A 19,452-nucleotide genomic window follows, 5' to 3' on the forward strand; every position below is an offset into this window, starting at 1 on the left:
CAAGCAATGTCCCCTCCTAGAATCTAAATCTGGTTAGCCAGAATCCTATCAATGGGCAATTTACAAGTAAAGAGAGATACCTCTCTCGTCTTTTCTTTATTCCCTAATTGAATCTCCATCTCCATCTGTACCTTCTACTTCATTTTAAAGCTCCATCTCCCCATTTAAAACTGTGCCCTTTGAGCATCTCTATTTCTTTAGGCAAATGCTTGGGAAAAAAATCACCTAAGAGAAATAAGTGTGCAATGCCAATTTTCTCCATTACCTAGTTTTTCCAACCTGTTACAATGTGCAACTAATAAAACCAAGAGTGAGCATCATGCCTTATAGATGTTAAAAACTTGTGGTTACCCAATACCAAATTCAGGGCACAAGTTCTGACAATGCTGAAAAACTCTTCTACAAATCACTTGAAAAATGGCACTTCTTGAAGGCCCATATTTCATTAACTTGGCAAAACTCTGTTTCAAGGTCATTTCCAACTGCTCTTCTTGTGCAGAGCAGTGTGTGTGGAACAGCACCAGTATGGCATCAGGTCAACCCTTTAGTCATTGCAGGAATGAGCTTTCTGTGGAGAGGCAGCCTGCTTCAAAGTCAGATGGGCGTTTGAACAACATGCCAAGGAGAGTTCAAGATTTGAAATGTTACAGGAAAGAAGGTCGCAACATCTTTTAATTGCCTACTATCCTTGCAGAAGTTTGCTTTTAATATTTTTAGGCAAATATTACAGATCTACCCTGTGTGAAAAACAGTCAAAAAATGTGGTGAGTTTGTGCATATGTCTTCAATTGAATATAGTGCCGAGTGCCAAACGTCAACCAAGCTGATCACACTGTAAGTCCATGTAAAAGCCTAACGTGGTGGAATCTAGTTGCTATAGCTGCAAATCAAACAAATAAATGAGACACCATGGAATGCAGCAAAATATCTGTGGTCTGATTAGTTCACATTTGCCATATGTGTGAAGATTAGCAGTCAAATTCTGAGTTAAAGCAAAGTTCTTTGAGATAGGTGCAACTGAGGGGAAATGCTTAAAGCTACACAAGGAAGATTTGAATTCATCATCCAACAATAAATCTCTTACATTTTATGTGAACTTTTAAGGAATTTCATTAACCTTTTACATTAGGAGAGTCCACAAACTCAGTGTTGATAGATGCATAAAGGTTTGTCTCAGGGTTTTTTTTCCTTGAAACTTTAGGCAGAATTTGATACTAACTTGCTACTTATTATATGAGAAGTTACAATAATTAGCTCTAGGGATATCTGATGCTATTTTATTTAATGATGTTTTATTTTACATTCTAGGAGTGACATTTATTGGCTCTACTGTGTGGCAGGCACTGTGCTTTTCACAGCCATGGTCAATCTCAAGCATCCTACAACAAGTCCTAAGTTTCCCACTAGTGAACTCAGGAGAAATTTAGGCGGACTATTCAATGGAGAACTCTCCTCTTACCTCTTAAATCATTTACACTAAACTGTAATAATAAAGCCAGGGAAAATTAGGAGGTTACTTGGTTCAGTCCCCCCTCCCAGATACCTCAAATGTCAGTGGCTATTAGAAGTGCAGTCCATAGAAAGAATGGCTCTTTGGGGTTAACCTGGTGTGAGAAGAAGAATGGAAACAAAAGACATCCTATTGTGTGTGCAGTGAGGGCTACAGAGCTGCTACAAAGGCATGTTTACTCACATCAGCCTTCTTATCCTAACCAGAGACAGCAGCTACATGAGCAGTAGAGCAGTCAGGGCTGGATGTGTAGGACAGTTGGATGTATTCCCAGGTCAAATGAAAGGGGTTGCATGATGGTGGAGGAAACATTTCCACTAATCAGGGCTAATCCTTGTTCCTAGGTTAAAAGCATATCTGAATTAGATCATTATGTGCAAACTCACTCTCCAGATATGGATATAGAAATGGTAAAAACAACAGGAAAATATTCATATCTGCTTAGATGAAAAGGGAAGTCTAATTTTTTTCTCTCTACCAAAAGGATAACAATGGTTTATGAGTGCCCCGGTGTTGGATATGAATGTTCTCTGTATTCTACTGGAAGATATTTGGTGAAATATAATGATAACTTATACTTAAAGGTAACTCCTAAACTGGATTTCTACAAGGCTAAGGATTGGTCAAGTGTGGCTGGCTGATGGGTAGTTCACTCCCAGCTTGGCCACTCATGAGCTGTGAGAACTTGGATAAATTATTATACTGGACACTCGGAGGCCAGTAGATAAAGTTCTGCTGTTTGAAGGGGGAAGACTAATTCTGAAGGTTATAAACCAGTGAGCTTGACAAGGATGCTGTAATGCTGTAAAACACTGGAATGGATTGCTGAGAGATTATTGTGAAACATGAAAATGAAATGTCAATCATAAATGGTGTGGCCTAGATATAAGGTATCCTCATAAACTCCTGTGTGAGAAATTACAAGAGGGTTTAGTGGTGAACTGATTGTGTTATGACAGCCTTAACTGAATCAGTGCATCAATCGACTTGAATGGATTAATTGGGTGGTAATTGTAGGCAGGTAGGGTGTGGCTAGAGGAGATGGGTCACTAGGGGCATGCATTTGGGTTTATATTTTGCTCTGGTGAGTGGAGCGTGCTCTCTCTGCTTCAGGATTACCATGTCCTGAGCTGCTTTCTTCTTCACCACCCTTCTGCCATGATGTTCTTCCTTACCTCAGGCCCAGTGCAACACAGTCAGCCGTCTACGGACCGAGACCTCCTCTGAAAGTGTGAGTGTCAAATAAACTTCTCCTCCTCTAAAATTCTGCTTCTCAGGTCTTTTGGTCACAGCGGTGAAAAAATTAATGAAAACATATAAAGTACCAGCTTAGGTTCATGTAGAGAAAATAATATCTTCTTTCCAGAAAGTGTCACCTGCCTGGGAGGGTGAGGAAGGAAATATGGCAGAAATCCATTCATTCACTTAATCATTCCATTCATCCAACCATTCAAAGAATATTTTCTGAGATCTCGTCTGAGCTAAATAATGGGAGTACGCAGAGGAAGCTAAGACCACGTGCCCCGCACTCAAAGAATATCCAGTTCCAGAGAAATGTACAAATAAGCTGTAAATACTGTACAGTGGGTGCTATTGTGGAGGTAGCTAGAGGGTAATGAGGCTCTTATATAAGGGATGGAGGAAGAGAGGTGATTATGCAGGAGCAAACAGATGATGTTAAGGGAAGAGGCAATGATAAGTAAAGTTTTGACAGAGGAAAAAGGAATCAGCATTAACTCAATCTTAGGAGTCAGTTTGGTGAGACTGTGGAAGGTATGGCTGGAGCTCTGTGGTAGCCACAGGTTAAGGGTGGGGACAGATACTTGAGACCTCCTGGAGAAGCCTTACTTGGTGGAGTCATAGATTGCTGCGACCCCTCGCCAGCAAGGAGGACACGACACAGGATTCTTCTTTCAGCAGTTTATTCAGGCCTTTAATTATGTGTCTCTGGAAGCTTCTCCTACTACTACTACCTCTACTACTACTACTTCTACTTCTACTGCTACTACTACTTTCTACTTCTACTCTACCACTACTCCTTCACCCGAGCGCCCCAGCCTTGATAAAGCACATCAAGCCCCAATGCACAACTGCCACGTGGATCTTTCTCATAGGGTGTTTTACAGCTACGTGCCAACTCTCCCAAAACAAGGAGTTGTTTATCACAGGCCATGGCGCTTATCAGTGCCATCTTGTAATGGTGGCCACAGTTCACAGAAACGGCTCACCACAATAGATGAGCTTGGGAAAGTCATCCAGGACCTCAGTTTCCCCAAAGGACCAGGTGGTTCGGGGACAAACACAGTGGTTTAGATTCAGAACAAGTGGTCATGAAATAAAAGTTAGACTCAACATTTTCTATTGGATTGTCATGCTCTTGCTTCTCTTCACCAACCATTTTTTTTTTATACTTCTTGGATAAACAGGCACAAAGATCCCATGAGGACAGGGAAGACCATCAATAAACCTTATTCTCTCCATGATCTGAAGCCAGAAGAAGGGTGTGGGACAATGATTCTAGACTCACAGAAGTTTCTTTTCCCACTTTATCTAAGTATGACCAACACAAGGACCCCCTCAGGAACTCTAGATACGTAGAGGCCAGCCACCTTGGTTAAAAAGGTAGGTGTTGATCTACCTTTCACTTCTGGGTTCTCCATGCAACTATCCATTGTTTCCAGTTCCAGCCCTGTTTTAATCAGTGTGCCTCAATGGGACCAAAATACCAGGCAAGATCAACTAAGAGAAGGAAAAATTTACTTGGGGCTTTGGTTTTTAGAGATCCAGTCTCCTCCACAGTTCTGAGTCCACAATGAGAAAGAATGTCATGGAGGAAGGGAATAGCAGAGGAAAGCAGCTCAGTTCACGACAACTAGGAAGCAGAGACAGCTGTACTCACCAGAGACAAAATAGTGACCCACCTCCTTCAGCCACACCCTACCTGCCTATAGTAACCACCCAGTTAATCCATTCAAGTGAACTAATCCACTGCCTAGGTTAGAACTCTCATCATCTAATGGTTTTACCTGAACAATCTTGCATTGTCTCACACAAGAGCTTTTAGGGATACCTCACATCTAAACCATAACAGGCCCCCAGACTTTTTTATCATGAGATCCCTTGCCATAACCTTCACCCCTCAGTTTCTTATTTCTGCATTAATGAATATAGTAGCTTTTCCTGCTGCTCGCCCTGCCCTATTGCCATGATGTGTCTTGGCCTTAGGAATCAACCATTCACTCCAAGCAAGGTCTCCATGTGGTTAAAATTTATGGCTCTGAAAATCAATAATTTTCTTACTGACTATACTACCCTCAGTCTCTGAAGCAGCTTTAACTCAACAGCACACACTTAGGTACCTCAATTTAAAACAAAGAGCACATCACTATTAAATCCTAATATAGCCACTTGATGATCCTCATGTTCTTAATACTGTGGCTTCCCTATAGTTCTTCCTGTATTCACACTGAGTTTAACAAGTTGAAATTCACTAGGAAGACATTTGGTCTGAAAAGGCAAAAACTTTAAATCTTAGCTTAACCACACACTAATCAGGCAAGAAAGATGTAGAAGTTTTATCACAGAGTATAATGAAACTGTCAAAAATGTTGATGGAGGTCTGGATGACACTTATAAGCCTAAGGGCAATGCCTAAGTTGCTTTGCTGTGTATTTGCTAAACCACAGGAATCTGTAAAAACACATAAGACAAGTTGAAACAAGGTCAGAAGAGGCTGGGCATGATGGGGAAGGGTCTAGGTATCATTTCCTCCATCATCATTTCCAGAGTGTGTACCAATTTCTAGATTCTAAGGAAAAGGTAGGGAAAAAATTGCTACCCTTTATGACTCAGAGACCGATGGGGGGTTAATAAGCAAACATATGGTAACCAAACAATGCACTAAGAGCAATCAAGGGTGCACAAACAAACTGTTAAGGGTGTGGTGAGAAGGGACCCACTCAACCTGGGAGACCAAGAACCACTTCATCTAAGAAAGGAGGCCCCATGCAACGCCCATTCTTTGAGAAAGATAAACGTGGGCAGCAATAAGGAAAAGGGGCTGTAAAGAAAGAGGAGGGAGGCAGGAGGTGTAGAGAGAGCCTGCAGGCTCAGTTCACCTGGGAGACAAGGAGATGGGAGATGGTGAGAGACAATGGATATGAGGAGGTGGGAGCAGACTGGGGAGCTACTTGAAGGTCCAACAAACAGGATTTGTCACCTAACTATATGGGGTTGTGGTAGAAGAGCTTTAGCATGCGTCTCGCCCTTATTGAAATGGCAACATAAAACAAGTGATGAGATTTAAAAGAAGGGTTAATGTAATGCATTTGTCTTAAGGTTTACTTCAAGGTCCTTGTGTCAAATGCAGTGTGATGTTGCACAGACTTGGGAATGACCCCTGTATATATTGCAGTGGTTGAAGTCATGGGGGAGAGTAAGATCCACTCTGAAGAGAATATGAGAGAAATATAGAGGACGGCTGTTCAGAAAGGATGAAGAGAGTAGGTAGATTTGGACTGGGGCGGAGGGGAATAACAACAAAATCTCAGTTCCCTATGAGAGCCTTTCCCACAGCTGAAGTCCACCCCTCGGTCATGGTCTGCTGATAGAGCCCCATCAGTGGAGATGCTCAACCACAGGCTGGAATGTAATCACCAGGTTATCGTTCAGGTATTCCTGCATCACATCCTGTACGGACCAGATGATCTTGAGAACCACAAGTCTAAGACTCTGGGATTCCATGGCAGAAAACACAGCTTCTCAGCTTCTTTCCACTTTAATTTCTTTGGCAACTACATTGATATGAGGTTGGAGCATCAATTAAAAGAGAACTGGAAAGGATACAGGTGTGGACCTCAGCCAAGGCATTCAGTCTGTGGCTCATGAATGATCCGTCTGTGGAAGGGAAAAAGGAAGCCAGTGCCTGTGACAGCACCCTCCCGCCACTTCCCCTCCCCGAAACATGAAGACCTAGAGGCTCATGAATGGAAAACAGATGAGCGAAGTTTACTTTGAAATATCTTTGGATTTAAGGATTATTGGGGGAAAGGATTTGAGTAAACCACACTTAGGGTTTTGCTGACCCCCCCAAAGAATCTGAATAGAACTTATAGACCTTTTGACAAACTAAATACCACTGCTGGGCCTGCTTATCTTTTAAACAAAGTAAGAACAAAGAGAGAATGTAAGCTAAGTAATAAATATTAGCCTTGAATTCTACCCATGCATGGAAAATTAGTTCCATAAAGAGATTTTTGATGGCATGAAATTGTCTTAGAAATTCATTGTCTATTTCATAAATACCCAGATACAATAAACCAACATATAGAGGTACTTTTCAATAAATTTTATTCAGCCTATTATTTACCTGACTTGTAGCTCTTAGATGTTCCAGGGATGTGTTTTTTTTAAAAAAAAAATTAGTTATAGATGGACACAATACCTTTATTTTATTTATTTATTTTTATGTGGTGCTGAGGTTTGAACCCAGTGCCTTACGCATGCAAGGCAAGCACTCTACCACCAAGCCACAACCCCAGCCCCTAAGGGTGTGTTCTTTGAAACATAAGTTCAGGCCATCTCAGACAGCAGGAGCAATATAATCTGTACAAAAAAGACTCCCTGGAGGAACAGCAGGCCATGCACGCAGGATTTTGCTGCAGTGCAGCTGAGATTGAGTGATGTAAAATACTAGTTAGAAAAGAAGCAAAGAGTGGGGTTGCCTTCTCTGTCAACTACTATGAAGGAAAGAGAGAAAGAGGAGAAGAAAGGGAATGAGAAAACTTGCACATATCATAATCTTTTTGATAAGATCAGTTTATTCACACGAAAATATTCACTGATCATCCATGGTTGGAAGCGATGCTATAGAAGCAAGAGATAAACTCCATAATAGGAACAAAGACCCTGACCTTATGGACATGACAGTCTAGTAGAGGGAGACGGACAACAAATCATAAATACAACATATAAGCAAAGTCATATTCCATGTCGAGGATGGTAAACATCACGGGGGATGGAAGAGGTGTGTACAGGGATTTTCCTGGGCTGGCAAGTACGGGGTGGTTGTGGTACCTAACTGGCTTCTCTGGGTTGGTCTAACAGAGAAAGCAGAATTGGGCATAGATTTAGAGGCAGTAAAGAAGAGAGCCAAGCAGATCCCTGGGGACACATTTCAACAAGAGGAGGGTACCTGGTGGGTTCAAAGAGCAGCAAGGACTGCAAGGAGTTCAGCTTGATCTACTGATATCCACTGACTCATCAAATGGCTGCTGAGTACCTGTGTTATACCCAGCGCTATGCCAGGTGCTGCAGGGCTGAAGAGAAAAACATTAATCCCCAAACCTCAAGAAGCTGAGAGGGTGGATGGTCTGACTTTGCCATTCTATCTTCTTTATTCTGGGACTTTTTTTTTTTTTTTTAGTACTAAGTATTGAACCCAGGGGTACTGTACCCCTGAGCTACACCTCCAGCCCTTTTTATTTTTGATTTCAGCAAAGGGTCTTGCTAAGTTACTGAGGTTAGTCTCAAACTTGTGATCCTCCTGCCTCTGCTTCCCGAGGACCTGGGATGACAGGCCCAAGCCAAAACACTCAGCTGATTCTCGGACTTTATAAAACTCCTTTGTCCTCTATCTCCCTCTTCTCAGCCCTGTCCTGTATCCTCTTTCTTATGCCCCTCTCTTTTCTTCATCACCCCTTTTCCTTTTCTCTTTCCCCTCCTTCTTCTCTCTTCCCCATCCTGGCCTCTCCCAATCTTTTTAGTTTTCTTTCTCTATTTCACAAAATTATTCACAATCTTCTCAAACAATAACTTAAAATACATTGTTTTCTGACTTAAAATCCGTTGGGTTGAGATAAATAAAAATAATGAAGTTAACTACAACTCCAATTGAATACATTGACATTTGTGACTGATTTAAAAAGAATAATAAAAAAATCTTCATGTCAAAATTCAAATCTGCAAAATCTGATGTAAGAGAATTGGACTTGGTTGAACAAACAACCACAACTGAAATTTCACAATGGGAGAAGCCGTCATCCGTCAACTCTGACCTACCACAGCTCACACGCAGAACACCATGCATCATTTCTGAAAGGCTCTGCCTCATGTGGTACAGCTCCTCTCCTGGTTCCTGATCTTTGGGGTCTTACTTGTTTTGCGGGGGGGGGGGGGAATCCTAGAAAGGGGTTCCTAAGACATTTTTCACCTCTCTTTAGGTTTCTTTTATTTTGAAAACTGCCAGATATCTCATGGTTACTTTAGCACACTATGTGAAAAATTGAGAAAGCCCAATTTTTCTTTTTTTTCCTATGCAATGTTTATGAGGTTTTCTTTCAACCAACAGCTTATTTCATGAAGCATCCAAGCATTAGGGTGACACAGACTCCATGGGTCATAAAGTGCACAATCCATGTAATCCAGAGCTGGAAACTGTCCATAAAGTCACTCCATCTACCAAAAACATGGCATCAGAGCTGATTTCGTGCAAAACCAGAGATCATCCAAGTAGCATTTAATGTCTTCTCTTAGGGGAAAAGACGGATGTATAAAATCTTTCGTAATTACCAAATGTCAAAATAATATTGAACAGAATAAATAGTTGCCTAAATTAAGGTTCTCTTGAGGATTGGTTACATATAACAAGAACAACTGACAAATCAAGCATGAAGAGAGGTGGGGCTTATTATTTTTTCTCCCCATAAATTACATGGGGGAATGAACAATTCCTGCTGTGATTACAAGAATATCAAGATCTCATCTGCTTTAAGATCTGTGGTAATAATAATAATGTCTTAACCTTCTGCTGTGCTTTGCATTCTCACAGGACTTGATAAACATTAATTAGGTCTTCAATAAGCAGAAACATTCATTGTTGGTTTTTCCTGATTTAGCATCACTGAAAGTCCATGCTCTTTCTAGAGTTTAAATAGTTATTTATTGCTTTTAATGTATATTTACTCCACTGACAATGCTTTAAAATTCTTATCAGCAGAAGAGAAAGGTTCAGGGCTCTATTTCTACAACCAAGAAACAGACCAGAATAACAATAGCTTCTCCCTTGCAGAATGAATATGGCCCTTTGGGAATTACTCTGTTGGCTTGCAGAACTGTTTTCCTATTTATCTTTCTACACCACATACATGCCATTTCCATCCTTTAAAAAGTGATCATGTTTTTTTCTTTTTCTCATCCTGTACCCCAACAATGCCTAGCAGGGTGCTGTACATATTTCAGGTTTTCAATAAATATTTGTTAGATTGGATTAAATCAAAGCTCAGCTCCCATGTGTTTCAGGCTTTGCAAAACTGTCTCCTACAACTGTTCTCCATATAGTTTAAAAACTGATTTGTTTGCTGATATTACCTCTTTATACTTTTTGGGTGACTATCAGTGGTTAAAGGATATGAAAGCAAATGTGACATTCTTCTAACCATCAAAAGCAAATGCACAAACATCCTTTTAATTGCCAACACTTAGTGAATGTCTAATGGGCATCATGTGCTATTGAATGGCTGGGAACACAAAGATAAACAGAGCTGCAAGGATAGAACAATTTTTGGTTTTAGATATTGAACTGGCTATAGTTAAATGTGCTATGTTTATATGTTTAGATTTTCAATTGTAATAAACTAAAATTCTGTGGAGTTTTTTGTTTGTTTGTTTGTTTGCCTGCAGATTATACAACAAGGCTTTCTATTGCCTCTTCTCTTCTTCAAATACACTTTAGGATTGATTATTGAGAGAAAAAAAAGTAAACAACAGAATGGAACCAAATGACACCTTCTTTACTTACAATTGCTCAACTTCTGGCAATGGTAGTGTAAATTAAAATGAAAGCCCTGTGAATCTCAGATGCGGAGAGTTTTCTTGGGCTTGTTGTTTGCCTGAATTTGGTAGTTGTGTGCTATGAATTCGAGACTAGACTGATGATGACATTCTTTGAGATGGTGCCATGATTTTATATTCTATGTTTCAGTTCTGTGGTTCTACTTTAGATCCCTTGAAGTTATGTTTAGCATCTTCGAAGAGTGGATGTGATTCTGCATGTGAACAGGATATATACTCTCTTGGTATTCTTTTCTTTATAAAGATCTAAACAGATAATGGCAGTGTACTGTAAATTTTGAAAAAGTGAAATTTTAGCGATGCCTCAATATCCCCCACAAATAAGCTGTGAGTACCTATAACTCTTGTGATATGGCTGGTCCCTGCCATGAGTACCCCTCTTTGCCCTCCCTCTGACTCAGTGACATTTAAATATAACAATGAAATCCCCTCCATCCTGGCCCCTTAACAAGGTATTAACCTGCTTAACTGAGCTTGCTCCCTGGATGCTCCTCCTACTTGGACTTTGAGTGGCCTGATTCGCCATTCCTCCTATCTCTAGGACCTGGGAGTAGAAGTCCTTTAATTTCATATGCCTTTCCAGTGGGATTTCCACAGCTGTGTTGGAGTGATACTTAAAGACTCCAAAAACAGCATGTACTTAACCCATTCACTACACAGGCAGGCAGGCCTAGAGAGTCATAGCCATTTACAGGAATATTGAAAAGTTACAAATTAAACAATAAAATGCATTATCCTCCTATATTGTCAGATATATGTTCACAAAAAAAACTAGAAAAATTTCTGATGTAATTAGTAGCAAATCATGAGATATTTATAAATTGAAAATATGAAAATTAAAATAATTAATAAAACATGAATATAAATGTTACAAAATTTAATTTTTTCTTGCCTCATTTCAGCAAAATCACCAAGTACAATGGATGTTACAATAGAAATTATTACAAAATTTGACCTCGGATATTGCTATCTATCCTAGTTGGCAATCTATGCTGGGTTCACAAATCTAACTATTCCAATAATTTAAGACAATGACAAAAGAAGCATGCAAACACACAGAAGTACCTGTTCAAAATCCGGGATGGCTCTCCGACCTTAGGGGTCCGTGGAAAGAAAGAGTGACCCACTGGAATCCTTTATTCTTATATAGTGGACATACAAGGGGAGGTTCCATGGAATATTCTATCCCCAAAAGGGCAAAGGGGTAGAATTACAAATGAAAAGGTGAGTGTAACTCAGCCCCACCAGGTGACGCCTACCCCTGGAGCCACACCTCATTATCCAAGTTGGGGTAAGGCCCAATGTATTGCAGGCTGCAACAACAGCTCCATTCTCCATTACTCAGGACTTTAAGGTGTGTACAGTCCAGAGCGGTTCCCAACACTCTGAGAGTAATAATCTAAATGATCCATCAAAAAAATATAATCATTATCAAAATATGAATAATTTGAATGCTTTAATCAAAATATATACATTAAAATAAGTGTAAAGCCATTCAACTGAATTATTTTCAGACATTTAAAAATACTATTTTCAAATTAAATATTCAAAGTCATATTTTAGAATAAAAAGCAAATACAAATTATAATTGATAGTTATTAAAACTTTAGAATTGAAACAAAGTTGAAAAATACTTAAAATCTGATGATATATTTTTCAAAAAATTAAATGATCTATGATCCCATTTAATGTTCATGTTTTAATTTCTAATTTCTAAAGAATCAGCATCATGCTTTATGCAGGTTGTATCTATAGTAACATACATACAAAATTTGAGTAATGTAAATTAATATTACAAAATATTCCTCAGTCTCCATGTGCAACTTCTTTTTGTCAGTAATTCTGAAACCATGAATTGGAACATGAAGAAAGGCAAGGACACAGCCATTCATCTCTGCTAGGAAACAAAATTCATTGTGAAAGAATCTACTGAGCTCATATTATCTCAGAGGATTTGACATGTTAATTAATTTATCTTTTCTCTTTCCTAAATATTTGTGTCACTCAATTTCCCTAATGTTTCTAAGTAGTGTTCATCTCCAAGAGTAAAAACTTTAACCCATTAATGATTCAAGAGAAAATTAAGACTGTCAAGTCCAAGTTCCAAAGGCTACATACATGCTTAACAGGTCATTTGTTTGCAACATTAAAAATTAAGAACAAGGATCTGCAACTTTGTGATTCTTCTCCAGCATGAAGGTAATTTTGTGCAGTGTAAGTATATAAACAATGGACCAAATGTCCAGGACTGCGCTTCTATTACACGAGACCTCCCTGGTTGTTCTCAGCTAAGACTCCAATGTCAGAATTATTTCGCATTCAGTAAGCAGCTTCAGATGTCTCCCTTTACTAGTTCATTCATTTGGGATACACAATAAAGTTATCTAGATATCACTTCTTGAGCACATGATGATGTGCTTTGGTTTGACATCTGGAGGGGTGATTTGCAAAGCCCATCTTCACCTGCAATTCAGACTCTGGAACTAATGAATGCCCTGAAATTTTTTTCTTAAAATGCCTCTTTCATACATTGGTGAAAAGATAGCCTCTTCAACAAATGGTGCTGGGAATACTGGAAATCCACATGTAGTAGAATGAAACTGAACCTCTATCTCTCACCCTATGCAAAACTCAACTCAAAATGGATCAAAGACCCAGAAATTAAGCCAGAAACCCTGCACAAAATAGAAGAAAATGTAGAACATATTGGCTCAGGAACTGACTTCCTTAAAAGACTTCCAAAGTGCAAGAAGTAAAATCAAGAATCAACAAAAGGGATGGCATCAAACTAAAAGCATTTTCACAGCAAAAGAAACAATCAAGAAATGAAGAGAGACTATAGAATGGGAGAAAATTTTTGCCACCTGCACCTCAGATAGGGTGTTAATCTCCAGGATATATAAAGAACTCAAAAAACTTAACATCAAAAAAACAAATAACCCAATCAATAAATGCCAAAGGAACTGAACACACACTTCTCAGAAGAAATACAAATGGTCAGCCAAATATATGAAAATGTGTTCAACATCTCTAGCAACTAGAGAAATACAAATTAAAATTACATTAAGATTCCATCTTATTCCAGTCAGAAGGGCAATTATCAAGAATACAAGTAACAATACATGCTGGCAAAAATGTGGGGGGAAAGGTATATTCATACATTGCTGGTGGGACTACAAACTGAGGCAACCACTCTGTAAAGCAGTATGGAGATTCCTCAAAAAACTAGGAATGGAACCACAATTTGACTCAGCTATCCTACTACTCTGTATATATATCCAAAGGATTTTAAATCAGTATACCATAGTGATACAGCCACATCAATGTTTACAGCAGCTGAATTCACAATACCTAAGATATGGAACCATCCTGGGTGCCCTTCAACAGATGAATGGATAAAGAAAATGTGGTATAGACACACAATAGAATATTACTCAGCCATAAAGAAGAATGCCTTTATGGTATTTGTTAGTAAATGGATAGATCTGGAGACTATCATGCTAAGTGAAATAAACCAGTCTCGGGAAACCAAGGTGCAATTTTTTCACTAAGTGAAAGGTAACCTACAATAAAGGGTGAGGGGGAATTAACAAATATTCAGTAGATTAGACAAAAGGGAATGAAGGGAAGAGATGGGGGATAGGAAAAGGAAAGACAGTGGAATGAATCTGAAATAATTTTCCTATGTACATATATGAATACACCATAGTGTGTCCTACCATCATGTATATCCAAAAAAATGGGGTCATAATTAGAATAAGATACATTCTATGTTTGTGTAATTATATCAAAATGAATTCTACTGTCATGTGTAACTAAAAAGAACAACAACAACAACAAAAATACCTCTCTCACCCTATGCAACTTGTTTTTCAGTAATTCTGGAACCGTGAATTGGAACATGAAGAAAAGCAAAGAAAGTGTCAAGTGGTTTATCTTAGAAAGCTGAACTATGCTGCTTTGAAAACAAGCTTCAAAATATCCCAAAAGTGTTTCTCCTGTATTTTCTTGAGACATAGTTGTAAAAGCTACATGAAGTAATAATTTCTAAGAATCGATTAATGTTTTGCTTGTTGAGACAAAATATAAACTAGTAGAAGGAACACACACTCCAGGCCAGACAGGCCTTGGCTCAGACCCCATTTCTCCCACCCTAAGCTTATTGTTTTGGGACAAATTATATAGCTTCTTTGAGCCTCAGTGTTTTTATTTGTAAATTAGATAATAATTCTGTGTTCACAGTGTCAGTCTGAACACTAAATGGTGCAATGACCGTGGAATGAGGGGTGACAGAAGAGACTCCAAAAATTGTACATATTGGTATTGATAAGCAAAGAATTATAGAAACTGGTTATGCTGAATTCATTCGCCGGTATAGTACATATGTATTGATCCCACCATATGCCAAGCCCCTGGGCACAGTGCTGAGAATTCAAAGGCTGTTGCTTTATACTAGGAGCTTGACATTTTTAAGGGGGTGAGGATGTGCATAACAGAGACAGGGAAGTGGTATGCAAGCACAAATAAGGGAACAGCAAACTTTGCAAGGAGAGTTAGCAAAGACTTCTTAAGGAAGTCTGTAATGATGGCAGCTAGATGAGCTAGAGTGTACCACGGAATAATAAGAGGGGTACCTGGGGCAGGTTGCAAAAGCACGGAGCTATGAAAAGGCTTTTCACCTCTGAGAAGAGTAAAATGTTGAAAAGAGGCAGAGTAACACTATTGAGCACTTTAGGTGGTTAACTTGAACCCATAAGAGTAGCTTATGTTGTTTGAAATTAGCTCAGATACCAAGGTAATCTGTCAACAGTGTGGCTCCAATTGATCGCAAAGAAAATTTCAGTTCCCTGACATGTGCCACTTTCGATGGGCTGGCCTAAGAAAGGTTGGCTCCAGGGCCCTCAGTATGCTAGTGTTTGTCAGTACACACCACTTTTCTTAAAAAGTACTGAAATTGGAGGCAGAAGGGAAACAGTTATTTTAGATCTAGGACTCATGATTTCTAGCTCTTCATTCCCCTGTAATTTCTGTGATGGGTTGCCCTTTTCAAGAGGAACTCCCTAGGACCTATTTTAAAAATTGCTGTAACTAAAATACACGTTTCATAGCTAATAACCCAACAGTACTCCATTCCAGAAGCAGAAAAGGAGGGTGACACAAAATATCTCTGCAGAAAATATGTCTTCAAATTTTGTAAAGTGGTGTGCAAACATTTCAAAGTAATCTATTGGAAACGAGTGAAGGGAACACCACAGCTAGAGCATCAGAAAGATGCACAGAAAGGAACAGCCCAGGGCCAACAAGCCAGGAAGGGCAGGACTTGATGAAGCAAAGAAGCTCCTGCCTGGACACCTCCAGGGGCCGACAACGATTTTCCCAGGGAAATAACAGTCTTGCTGTTCTTCTGGGGGCAACTGTCCATGCACAACAGTTGCTTCCAGCACAATCCCTGGGTTGTGAGGTGGAGTTGGAGCAGAGGACTGATGATTGTGTAGGTGGAAATCAATCTACTCCATAGTCTAGACAATGACTCAATTCCATGATGGAACATTTTGAAATTTACATGTGGTGCTCTCCTCTAATGATAATCTCTCATTATTATTTTCTGATATTAGAAAATTTTTATTTTCTAGAACAGATTCTTTTCAGTCAAAGGAAGCCAGTTGTCTTAATCTACTCACCATTCCGTGATTCAACCACCCTGGGATAAAATTATCAAGCAACTTTGGGTATATCATCTCTCTGTCACAGGCATAGATGGTCCAGAACACTGATACGACGAACTGAAAAGGAAAAGAAATATTTTGAGTTCATTAACTGTCTACAACATACAGTCTGTTAATTATCTGTTGTTAAAAGAACCCAACAGAATTTGAAACTGATGCTAAAAGTCAGAGAATAAACCAGCTCATGGCTGTAAACATGGGTCAGTTCGTGGTGACAGTTGGGGTGCCTCCTCTCTCTTAGGACTCCCAACTGTGTTCTCTAAGGCAGAGCAAGAGGGAGAGGAAAGAGGCCTGTCGTCAGGAGCAGCACCATTTCAGGGCTAACTGAGCTGGTATGATTCCTCTCAAGAGGGTTTAAAAGTTCGCTGGTGGTTTTCTCGGATCCCATTCCCCACTTTACAGAGCTAGCACACATTCAAGAAGCTGTAGCCTTCGTCCCTTTTCCTTGAACCCATCATGTGGTTTAAATTAATCTTCACCTTCTCAAGTTTCCATTCCACCACTAACAGCACTGAAACCGCTGCTTATAAAATGTCCCAAAGTCACATTTCCAGCAAATGTATTAATTTATACAGCCTCAGCAAGGGCTTTAGCTGTGCTGAAAAGCAGAGTATGTGGAGGGCAAAGGAAGATTCCGGGTTCTCTTGGAATAACTAAGAAGTTCATCTGCGTTTCAGAAGTTTGTTTTGGCCCATTAGCAACGTAATCATTGAAAGAGAGTAGAATACTAGATTTATGTTTTTACTATTCTTTGAACTAATAGGGAGAAAAAAAATTCAGATAAAATAAAGAAATAAGTGGCCCATGGTCTTAACCTTCAGCATAGAATTTAAAAGAAAAAGTACATGCTTTTATAAATGTCAAAAAATAGAGTAAAAAATAGGAAAAGGGAGACAGTCTAGAAGCATCACAGTGTTTATATAATGTTCTCAAAATAAAAAAGATACTTCAAAATGAAAATAATGCAGCATGAATATTAAACAAAAGTTTTTATTTCATTTTCTAGTTATTAATGCTCTCACATTTTATTAATACAAACAATAAATATTATAGTGCCATTTTTAATAAAACACTTTGTTACACCTGATGCTCAGACTAGCACTCAGAAGAGTCCCAAAGTTTTCCCACTGTGAGTTATGATATGGGTAGTCTTAGCCAGGACACACACACAAAAAAAAATCACCTTTCACATTTAAGTGGAACATTCATTATTTTATAAAATATAATGGATGATCATTAATTCAATAGGCAATAGTACCAACCTAAGTGTCCTTCAATAGATGAATGGATAAAGAGAATATGGTATATATATATATATATATTTTTTTTTTCAATGTAATATTACTCAGCTTTAAAGAAGAATGAAATTATGGCATTTGTCACTAAATTGATGGAGTTGGAGAATATCATGCTAAGCAAAATAAGCCAATCCCACAAAACCAAAGGTCGAATGTTTTTTCTACTATGTGAATGCACTACGGAAAAACAGAGTTACCTTAGATTAGATAGAGGGGAGAGAAGGGAGGGGAGGGGAGAGGAAGTGGGAAAGGAAGAATAGTAGAATAAAACAGACATTATTACTTTGTGTGTGTGTGTGTATGACTGCTTGACCAATGTGTTTCTACAACATGTACAATCAGAAAAAGTAGAAATTATACTCCATCTAGGGGGTATAATATATCAAAATGCATAAATGCATTCTACTATCATGTATAACTAATTAAAAGAAATTAAAAATGTTTTTAAAAACAGGCAACTGTATATTAATTACATTGCTTTAATACCAGATTGATCCCTATCTTGCTTTTTTTCACTGTAGTTTATAAATGCACAAGATTTTTTTAAAAAAGAAAAAAAATCTATTGTTTGCTTAATGCTAACTACCAAAACTTTTCAAGTACAATAAATAGTTTTGAATTTAGAATTATTTACTTCAAATTTCATATATACTGAGTATCCATGCTGACTGCACTTGTAAGGTACATATTTGATAGTTACTTTAAGTGTTTATCACATTACCTCTCAGTATAATCTCCTTATAGCAGGCTGGAACACAAATTATTGTATTTTTTCCTTTCAACAAATAGAGAAATTAAGGTTTTTCTTTTCACTTTAGTAACATTTGTTTGTGTGTAAGGATTCACATATCATAAATGGAATGAAACCTCACTATAACTTCAATGATTTTAATCCCGCTAATTTGGGTGCTAATATAGACAGAATCTACTGTTCACTTAGTTTATTTGTATTTTGTGAAGAAAGGATTTATTAAGGAACTACACACACACACACACACACACACACACATAGGCATGTGACAATTAATTGTAAAGCATGTAAATTTTTTTCTTTGAATGATCTGAATACTTTGGTGAAGTCTGGATTACCAGAGATCAAGGTAGGGGCAAGCAGAGTCAGTGGAGTCAGGGATCCCAGTCACAGTAGGCAAGGGGAAAGAGGCCTTTAGTAGGGGATAAAGTAAAGTAGGCACAATTAAAACAAAACAAAACAAAACAAAACAGGAGATCTGGACAATATTTAGAGTGGCTAAGATCAGAGTCAAAGGAGAGAGGAAGTTAGGGAATTATCCACAAGCAATACCCAGAAGAAAGTGATTAGGACCAAGTACTCTTTCCTCTTTAAAGTGAGATGAGGCACTTTTGCTGCCAGTTGGAAATATGCTGAGCACAGACTGAAAATGATCTGGAGCACTGCTGTGGATAATGTGCTAGGAAGCCAGTAAGATATTTAAAGAAAGACTGTCAAGGATCAGGATACTACATCTGAGGTTAGTGGGATGGTTTTGTAGAGGAACCAACAGAATACTGTCCAGAGCTATCGTAAGATATTTTAAAAAGTGGATTTAGAAAGAGGATCCTGGGAATTTCCCAGTGCTGTGAACTGGGTAACTCTCAGAGACAGAAGGTCTGAAATGAGAATGCTATAAAATCAGAAAGAACATCTTTCAGTGACTGAGCAGTGTTTCTAAGCTGTTACTTAGGAAGGAGTAGTTCCCAGTGACATACATCAATCACCTTCTATTGAAACACAGTGGACATTCAACTAATGATAGTCCTTCCTATTTTTACTCTCCTCTTGTTGTATAGATTTGGCAAATCTGAGTGAAATCAATCCATCAGGGCTGATTTCATGCCTTAATGCCAGGGTGTTCTACTAGGTTGCATAGTGGTTCTACCCTTAGACTTGGACCCAGGCTTTATAGCCTGGCTCCTCACAGTATCGATCAACAGCACCCATGTCACCTGAGAGTTTGTTCCTATATGCAGAAGACCAGTTCTCACTCTGTTAGGTTCTGATCCTAAATTTTAATAAGATCCTGAGGTCATCCATGTGCACATAAAAGTT

General features: G+C 38.7%; 1 protein-coding gene and 1 long non-coding RNA gene across 17 annotated transcripts in view; one reads left to right on the forward strand and one right to left on the reverse strand.

Moving 5' to 3' along the window:
- Aig1 (androgen induced 1) overlaps window positions 1-19,452 on the reverse strand; it is a 237,461-nt gene that overhangs the window by 136,518 nt on the left and 81,491 nt on the right. For all 16 annotated transcript variants that reach the window (XR_005733018.2, XM_078018994.1, XM_078018993.1 and 13 more), the window contains one exon: window positions 16,042-16,143. Coding sequence is in view for 15 of the 16 variants with exons in the window: in XM_078018994.1 (XP_077875120.1) it covers window positions 16,042-16,143 (102 nt within the window). In the remaining variant the exon portion in view is untranslated. The remainder of the gene's footprint in view (window positions 1-16,041; window positions 16,144-19,452) is intronic.
- Window positions 1,213-6,923, forward strand: LOC144366013 (uncharacterized). The gene is made up of 3 exons (XR_013424808.1): window positions 1,213-2,741; window positions 3,937-4,132; window positions 6,182-6,923. It is a non-coding gene; the product is annotated as an uncharacterized LOC144366013 (long non-coding RNA).

The sequence above is a fragment of the Ictidomys tridecemlineatus genome, chromosome 8, assembly GCF_052094955.1.
Source record: "Ictidomys tridecemlineatus isolate mIctTri1 chromosome 8, mIctTri1.hap1, whole genome shotgun sequence".
Classification (NCBI taxonomy): Eukaryota; Metazoa; Chordata; class Mammalia; order Rodentia; family Sciuridae; genus Ictidomys; species Ictidomys tridecemlineatus.